Genomic DNA, 9,430 nt, shown 5'->3' on the forward strand with positions numbered 1-9,430 from the left:
CTGGTATCTGACTTATTTCTTCATTTTAGGGATCAAAAAATAATACTTACGAACTACGTAACATCACCTCTTAAGCTGGTAGCACAGTTTTCAAAGGGAATACTGATTTAGGTAAAGTTATTTGTGGACTTGAATGTTGTTAGAAGTATTCTTAAGACTCAGCCCTACAAAAATATTTGCACTGAAAGCAAACTTGAATAACTTTTCCATCTGAGATATAGTGCCTTTCAGTTACTTGGAATTACCCACATTCTTTCATTTTACCAGTTGTTTGCATGATTACGTCTTGACTTGATCTCTTTAAGTCTAGTAGGAACTGTATTACAAGTGTTAATACTTACTGTTTTCCTGGGCTTTATAATCTGTATTACAAAAGGCAGCAGAGGGCGCTGAGCCCACCGGCACAGCCCGATATGGATCTCTTCCTCCCTGCTCTGGATTTCCCCGTCCAGGGATTTCCCACTCCACCTCGAGGAGAGCCTTTATAAAGAGCACGCTGGAGCTATTCTAATAAACTGCTGCAGAGCAGCAGGATCTCACTGTGCTGCTTCATAGAAAATAGAAAGTAAAGCTTTTGAATTTACTTTCTTTACCTAGTAACAGCAATTACAGATGTTAAAACAGATGGGAAGAACAAGCCAAGCTGTGCTAATAATTTTGTGGGGGTTAATGACTGGTAAGTTGGGGGGTTTGTTTGCTTTATTTGTTTTTTAATTTTGTTAAGTATAAACTGACCTACAATTTACTGTTTGATCTTTATTTCTCTTTGTTCCAGTTGCTTTTACATTCCAGTGAATACAACTGTCAATTAAGTAGTTCTGTCAAAATGTCAGGAAGCTTTTTTTTGACATTTACTTTGAGCTTTTCTGTGCTCTGCAATGACACAGTCATTTTCTTACTGAGTTTGCTAAAAGTCAGTCTAGGAGACAACTGCAGTATATCGCTGCATGTCTGATCTTTACTGTCATCCCTGACAGTGTCAGTCAAGCTTGGTACTAAATGTCCTGTTGAAATTGATTCAGCAGTTGTCTTTGCTATCTTACCCCTCCCCTCAAGTGTTACAAAGTTTTAGAACCAGATCCACCTGACAAAAAAAAAGTTATATTGTGCCAATGCATTTATTTTCACTGACAGCATTGGATTTATGCCATTTTATACATGAGAACTGTCTGTTAGTCATCTGAGTCTGTATTATCTTTGACAAAAATAGCAATGTTTATGGGGTATTTTGGAGATGCAAACCACTGTATGAACTTTATTAGTTTAACCTCCACACAACTGTAAAGTAAACTTTCAAAGTAATGACCTTGTGTCACAGTAGAGGATGAGAAGAAATGGGAAAATAAATGTTGAGAATGCTGCTGAGTTTACGTATGTTCTCTCTATTGCAGTTGAAGCTTTTGAAATGGAGATTATACCTGCTAACAGAATTGTTGTGCAGATTGGAGAAATACTCATACTCACATGCAATACTACTGGCTGTGCATCACCGAGTTTCTCCTGGAGAACCCAAATGGACAACCCCCTTGGAGGAACAGTGGACAACCACAGGACATACTCTACCTTGACTATGAATCCAGTTAGCATTGTGAATTCTCACGATTATCTGTGTACTGTCTTCTGTGGTGAGAAAGAGAAAAAAGAGAAGAGTATCAAAGTTGAACTTTACTGTAAGTAAAAATGTAATATTCTCTTTAAGTAGTACATGTTTGTAAAAAATCAGTAATTGTTTTTAGATATTGTGGTTGGTAGTTAACTGATAATGCTAGGATAATGAGTCTGCTATAGCTCAACATATATTTCCTTGTAAGATTTCTTTATCTGTCTGTTCAGGACTCTTCCTCACCCCCTTTCTGCTTAGCTTCCTGCACTGAAGGTAGTACATACTGGTCTTATCTATTCTTACTCTGGGTAATACTTCAAAGCCAAAACATAGACTCTCCAAAACTTTCATAGAGCCGGAAAAAAACAACAACCAATGTGGTTGAGATGAATGTGTTGGGGAAATCTGCAAGTGCAGAGCACCTTAGGTGCCTTTGCAGTTTGCAGGGCAATGATTGAGATGTCTAAACCTACCAGCACAGAAATCAAGATATCACCAGCGTATGGATTGCTCTGGATGCCTATATTTAGGTAGCTGTATCACTGCCTAGGTGCCTTGCTGGATCTTATTAGATCATTTGTGATCATATTTCAACAATTGTATAAATATAATTCCTTTTAGTGTATGAACTGCTTTTAAAAGACCTGTATGTCTTCATATCAAGATATGTCCTGTAGTAAATTTGATATAATGTCTCATGTTCTGAATGTCTCTACACTCAAGATATTTGATGTCTGGATCTGCTCTTATGTTGACCCTGAAGCTCATCTCTGCTAGACTAAAAAAAATAATTTTATTTTTTAAGCTTTCCCCAGTGATCCTATCATTGAGATCAGCCCATCCTTAGTTGCTGGAGAACCAGTCACTGTCATCTGTAAAATTCCTGATGTGTATCCTTCTGATCACCTGGAAGTAATCCTAAAGAAAGAGGAACGTGTTCTTCATGAGGAAAATTTTTATGAAGATGACAGCACAAATACAGAGACCAAAACCGTGACATACTCATTTAATCCCACGGCTGAAGATATTGGGAAAGAGATTACCTGTGTGGCCAGGTTACCAATTGCTAATATGGACTTTGAACCCAAAGAAAGAGTAACTTCTCAGAAACTGAATGCAAACTGTAAGTATCTTTATTCTAAGGCTTTCACACCAAATACTGTTTAATGTTAAGTTTCATGGGATGGGTTTACAAAGTGTGTACTATAAATCATTTATAATCTGCACTTCTTATCTATATTATTTATGTAGATAATCTATTGTATTTGGTTGAATTCCGTTGTATTCAGTAACAGTCACTGAGTCATTAAGTACCCATCGTTGTTCCTGACAGTAGTTAAGCAATGCTTTAGTAACTCCTCCTCTCTCACTCTCTTCCCTGGGACACTGGTGCTCAGTCAGAAAGTAAAGACCAGTAAAAAAATGGCAGCATGCAGATAAACTATTGTTTTTAAAATTGCCATTGTATGTTTAGAAGTTCCACGTTTATCGTCTTAAACAATAGGGACACAAATATAAGTGTAAAAAAAAAATACATATTTTTTCTATCTTAGCTTTCAAAGCTGCAAGCTAAATGTCTTATCAAGTCTGGAAAATTGTTCCACTGTGTTACTGGAATAGACATTGTTCATTTTTGCTTTGTATTGTGTGAAATGTGCCTGTAGAGAAGATAGTGTTAAAGGTGTGCATGTCTTCCTTCGTTAACTTCCTGACCTTATCTCTTTTTTGTTCTCTTCTAGTTGGTCCACAAAATACTATCATTACTGCATCTCCAGGCAACTCACCAATGGAAGGAGACTCTCTAAAACTCACTTGTGTGACTGAGAGTAATCCACCACCACAAGTAGTTTGGAGAAAACATCTGGCTGATGAAAGCATCCAGCATCTGATAGAAAAGAACGTTCTTTCTATTCCCCATGCCCATTTCACTGATTCAGGACTGTACATCTGTGAAGTAATTAATCTTGTAACTAATAAAACAGAGGAAGCAACTGTGGACATAGTTATACAAGGTAAAGTCTGCTTGAATTTAACTTCTATTGTCCAGGCAGCGACCTGTTGGGTTAGAGGATGCTGAAACACTAAAAATTAGGAAATTATGGGGCCTTCCTTGTTATGTATTCAGGGTTTAGCTTTCAATTTACTGCTACTCTTCCTGGGCTGTGCTTTTCATTTACATGCTTAATTTTCAGCTAATTCTTTCTGTGCTGCTGTTGTACATGCATACCTCTATATGTTTCCTGCACTGCAACACTCACAGCAATAGAAGAATCTGAGAAAGTGGTGGCGTGGGTGACACTGTTATTTCCTTGAAGTGCTAACATACGTAGCATTTTCACGGGATCATCGCAGTTTCCTTCTTTGAACTAGTAGTTTTAGTCATTAGTAGTAAATTTAGTAGTCATTTAATAGTAAAACTATTTGGGACGTTATTATTACTGCTGTTTCAATAGAGCCAAAAGTCTCAGATGGAGCCTGGGACCAAAACCAAAATGAACAGATCCTTGGGCAAGCAATTCCTGCTTTCTTAAAACCCTCTCCATCTTTAGTACTTTTGTATTAGTAAAACAGCCTTTTCTTTTGTCATGCAGGTGCTCCAAACATCACAGAACTTTCCATTGAGCCTTCTACAACAGTTCAAGAAGGAGAAAATGTTTCCATACAATGTTTTGCTGAGAGTAACCCTCCTCCCAAGATTATTTTAAGGAGAAAATCTGACAGTGCAGACATGGGGCCTTACAGTGAGGGGAGAATACTCCTTCTTCCATCTGTGACATTCCTAAATGGAGGAGACTATGAATGTGTAGCAGAAAATAAGTTTGGGAAAAGTAAAAGTGAAATGACACTTAATGTGGAATGTAAGTATGTGTCATGTTTTCCCAGTAATTTAAAAATAATTAGTTAATTCTCTGCTTACTTCAGTGATAAATATAACCATCAAACTAAACAAAACCCTGTGAGTACAAAAAAAATCAGCATAGTCCTCTGCTCTTCCCCAAAGAAAGGAGCGATACTGATGAGCAAAACAAAGACAGGAAATCTTTAATGTAATGACAGTCTTAAGTCAGGATCTGAATGAGCGAGAAACTGATCTACCTTCTTAACATTCTTGGTTAGAAGTATTTGGTTGGTACGTTTAGGCTATATAGAGTTTGTATGGAAGTTCTGATACTGTGTGCTTTACTTATTCTGAGAATGAAAAAGAAGTTAACTTTGGGAGGCCGACAACCTGGCATCCAGTGGGACATACTGGATCCATCTCTAAAAAATCCAATGATGATTAACTACAGGATTCTTCCTTTCAGATGGACCAAAGAATACAATGATCTCTGTTATCCCTGCTACTGCTGTTAAAGAGGGAGAAACTGTGACGATGAAATGTACTAGTTCTGGTAATCCGGCTCCAGTGATCTCTTGGAAGAAAAAGAAGGCCACTGGGGAGTCTGAGAAAATTTTTAAAGATGCAACTTTAACTATACAGAGCATAAAAAGACAAGATCTGGGGCTTTATGAATGTGAAGCTTATAACCAATTTGGCAAAGAAGAAAAAGCTGTGCAATTACTCGTTCAAGGTTAGTAGAACAAGACAGAATGCAAGTTTCTTGTTTTACTTATTTTAGGTCTAGATCTCATTCTGTGAAGGACAGGAGAGTTCTGTCTTTGATGTCAGTGGAGTTAAAAGGTGACCTGAATGTCATTAAGTCATTTAGGAAGCTTTAAACAATGAAGGGTGAAATCTGCCTTAATACAGATAGCTTATGCAAAGTTCTTGTGTCAGCTGAGCTTCCATCACTCCTTCCAATTGGCAAATGTATGCATGAGGCAAAGAAGCTATACAGTGCCTATATTTTTTTCCAAATAAGTCTTGGTGGAGGATCCAGATACAGAGTCACAGAATGGTCAGGGTTGGAAGGGACGTCTGGAGATCATCTAGCCCAACCAGAGCAGGGTCACCTACAGCAAGTAATACCTGCATGAAAAAGGTTCAAAGAGAAAGTACATACTGAAACTTTTCTGTGGAGGGACTGTATTACAGCCCTTTGGCTGTCCCTTAAGTTACAACTCTGTATCCTGTTCTCGCAAGCTGCATTTAAGCTATGCCAAGTGCTAATTCCTCAACATACATGCAATGACAGCAAATTTTCATTTTCACTGGTAGGCGGACTTCTCTGCTTTAGCCTTGCTGCTTGGGTTTATTGTGTGGCAACAATGTATTGCTTAGGGGTCGCTTCTGCCACTAATCCATCTCTCTTCCTATTTTTGTAGCTGCACCAAAAAATACACTTTCAGTTTTCCCTTCAAGTGCAGTGACACAAGAAGAAAGTGTTACCATCTCTTGCATACCTGCAGATGTTACATCTCTTCAGGGTAATCTGTGAAAGAAAATAGGTGATGGGATTACAGTCCTTGAAACAGTAGATGGCAAATATACCATAGACAGGGTTTAGCTAAAGGATGCAGGAACATATGAACATATATCATTAGTGAACTGGGAGAGCAGTCTCAGCACATAGTACTTTATGTCACAGGTTAATTAACTACTCTACAGAGTTTACATTAGTATTTGGTTTAGACAGGCAGAATGATGTCTTCACTTCAATTCCATTAAGAATGAATTGTCTTTAAAAAAACTGAGATGAGTTGCACAGGTTCTTATCATAAGTGGTAGGATCTTAGTGCTAATGAAAACTTCTGTCCAAAATGGGAGATGCACAAAATAATTGCTGCTTCAAAATTTTTCATAGTTCCACTTCCACCTTCGAAAACAGGATGTATAATTGTGGAACCTGGTGAAAAAAATACTATTCTAGGACTCCATTCTTTGCCTTTTCTATTTCTCTTCTGTTGAAAGAGGACATTAACCTCTGGGTCTGTTGGTCTGTGTCCTTTCATGAACTCAAATGAATAAACAGTGAATTTAAAATAACAAATGAAGAAAAGATTTCATATAATGTAAAAGATGTGCAACATTATCCATCAATTGATAAAATGTTTTTTTCTGTCAGCTGCGGTTGACTGCAATGTGTGAAGGATAGCTAGTGACAGAGTAGTGTCTAAGGCTATGCGCTCGAATATTATAGTGACTCCATTAACTGGATTAGTACTTTGTGTGTACAAGCTGCTGATACCTCATGAGTTTTTTTGCTTCTGTTTGTTGCTAAATCCTACCTTGCATTTCTTTTCTTTTCAGTTCCTCCCCAAAATATTACTGTGTTAGTATATCCATCAGAAAATGTTAAAGAAGGAGAAAATGTCACTATTACATGTAGCACATACAGTAACCCACCATCACAGATGGTCCTGAAAAAAGTCCATCAGGAGAAAGAAATTATTCTGCCATCAGTGAATGGAACCTTTATACTCTACAATGTCACCAAAAATGATGCAGGCAGATATTTGCTTGATGTTTTTAATGAGGTTGGAAGCAACATCAAAGTGATTGAGATAGCTGTTGTAGGTAGGTAGATCTATTGCCTTAAACTTATTTTGCTCACACTTTCTTACAAATTTTTTGTCAAGATGAGCACAACTAGTTCATGGTTGATCCTTGTGCAAAAATACTGCAGTTAACCTAAAAACAAAACCAAAATCAAACCAAATAATAGAACAGCTGGTGAGAATAATCTGTATTTAACCTCCTTGTCTCTTTTCCTTTCAGTGTAGATATTATTGTCTCTTTTCCTTTCAGTGTAGATATTATTGTCTCTTTTACCTGAGTTGGTGCAGCAGCTTCAAGGATAGGGCCAGAAAAAGATGGATCCTGGCCACATTTCTGTCCACATGCATGAACAGTGAAACTAATCCAAAGAAAATACTGTTTCACAAAAAAAATCTGAAGATTGGGCTTTTTAAACATGGTCTTCTCCTGAAGCATTTTTTCCAGGATATAGAAATGTCCCCAGATGTTTCCTGGGTAAAATACGTGATACTCTTGTATTCTTCATGAACTCCATGGTTCTTCAGGAACTTAATTGTAGAATATATCAGATGGGTTTGAACTCGCATAGCAAATTCAAGACCAAGATAGTGGCTAGGAATTAAAGGGTGTAATATGGAGTTACTAAAGAAAAAAGCATGAGTGAAACATATTCAAATGTGCTTTGTGCATGAAAACAGAAATAGCGTTCCAAATGAAGGTCATTAATAACACTGCTTTTACAATAATATACATGTATCTGTTTCAATCAGTTTTTACACAACTTTTTTCTCCTTTTGTCTCCATTTTCAGGAAGATTGGAAAAACCAGATCAAATGATACCACTGATTATTGCATTCTCCTGTGTAACAGGAATAGCAGTACCTGTAGTTGCAATTTTGATCTATGTGTCAAGAAAAGCAAAGATAAATGGATCCTACAGTCTTGTAAAAGCACTCAGGCTGAAAGTGTGATTGCGTGAATATAAGTCTAAGTTCATAAAAAGCAATGTTATTTATTGTTGTGACTGGTTCTACTCTTCTATAATATATGGTAACAAATGTGACTTAAGAACACTGCCACATGATAGCAAATGGATTTTTTTTTTGAGAAGTATTTCAGTGTTTAAATTAAAGGGAAAGCTAACTTCTGTGTTGAAGCATGCTGAACAAAGAGTTCCTTGGAGAACTAGGTTTGTACATAGTGTATAATTTGTGTTATAAATATGTTCAACTGAATATCAGTTAGTAAAATTGCAGTCTTACTGCAACTGTACAGAGAAATGTTAATTCAAAGATATAAATCAGCATTACTTGAGCTGATCAGATAATAATATTTTATTTTGTATTACTCTACAGAGTGTATGTTTTTAATATAATTTGTCTGCTTGTGGTAATGTTTGGAAAATGTTCTCTTCATTCATATTGCCATAAACTCTGTACCTTCAATGAAGTTACACAATCACTGCTATGCATTTCTAATTAATTTAAAATAATTTAAGAGCTCGAGGCTGATTCGTGAAACATTTTATTTTTAAAATTATTCAAAGTGTCTGGGATTATAGTCTAGTTGGTTTTAGGACAGCTGAGGTATTTTTGTAGGGTTTAATCATTCTCAAAACAATGTCAGAAACCTCTTATTTCATGATAAGACAAATCAGACCCTTAATTTAGAATATACGCTGCCAGTAAATATGCTTTACAGATTTCTACTGCAAAATAAAACTACCTGTAGGTTTCTTTGACAAGATTCCCTTAGTGATTCTTGCTTAAGATTATGTCAGAGTACACCTTGCTATGGAAGGAACCAGTGAACACTATTATCCTTAGCAACAGCAGATTCAAGTGTCATGGGAAGCTCTAGCTGTAAAGGCACAAGCAAGACAGGCAGTGACCTAAAGGCATAGGCAAGGGGGAGAGGCAAAATCTGTGCAGCCTCAGCAATGGTGGTTGATTTTTTTTTTTTTTCTGAAAAAAATGCCCTTCCCAAGCTGCTCACTGTGGAAAACTAAACCACTTGTCTGACAACTTTCCTTTTAATAGACAACCGGTGCCTGTATGCTTCACCCTGGTTAGTGCCTTTTTTTCACTGCACACTCTCTCCAGTGTTGCCAAAATGCCTGTGAAAATAGTGGGCTTTCTGTGCAGAGGCAAAGATGAGGGGGAAGGAGAGGTGGAGTTTGACGGTATTCTCCCTTAAATCCCTTTTCCTGGCTAGCAGTGCTGCTTTGACTCATCTGGTTGGAGATGTTCAGCACTGAAGGCAAGGCTGTGTGAGATGCAGGCACTGTGGCTGCAATGTTGAAGTGCATCTAGTCTCAGCAGCCCTGAGCCACTGTGTTAGGCACGGGAAGGTGGGCCTTGGGTCCCCTAAACTTGCACACACAAGGTCAAGCAGAGATATGTGAAAGG

At 37.4% G+C, this 9,430-nt stretch overlaps 1 protein-coding gene across 1 annotated transcript; it reads left to right on the plus strand.

The window, feature by feature from the left end:
* Nucleotides 1-612: 612 nt before the first annotated feature.
* Nucleotides 613-8,424, plus strand: VCAM1 (vascular cell adhesion molecule 1; the record flags this gene model as incomplete). The annotated part of the gene is made up of 7 exons (XM_082484669.1): nt 613-676; nt 1,392-1,670; nt 2,409-2,726; nt 3,343-3,615; nt 4,195-4,461; nt 4,909-5,175; nt 7,833-8,424. The coding sequence occupies 7 exons, from the start codon at nt 613-615 to the stop codon at nt 7,991-7,993; spliced, it is 1,629 nt and encodes a 542-aa protein (XP_082340795.1). The 3' UTR covers nt 7,994-8,424.
* Between the last annotated feature and the right edge of the window lie 1,006 nt (nt 8,425-9,430).

The sequence above is a fragment of the Vanellus vanellus genome (genome assembly GCF_965231255.1).
Source record: "Vanellus vanellus genome assembly, chromosome: 5".
In the NCBI taxonomy this organism is placed as follows: Eukaryota; Metazoa; Chordata; class Aves; order Charadriiformes; family Charadriidae; genus Vanellus; species Vanellus vanellus.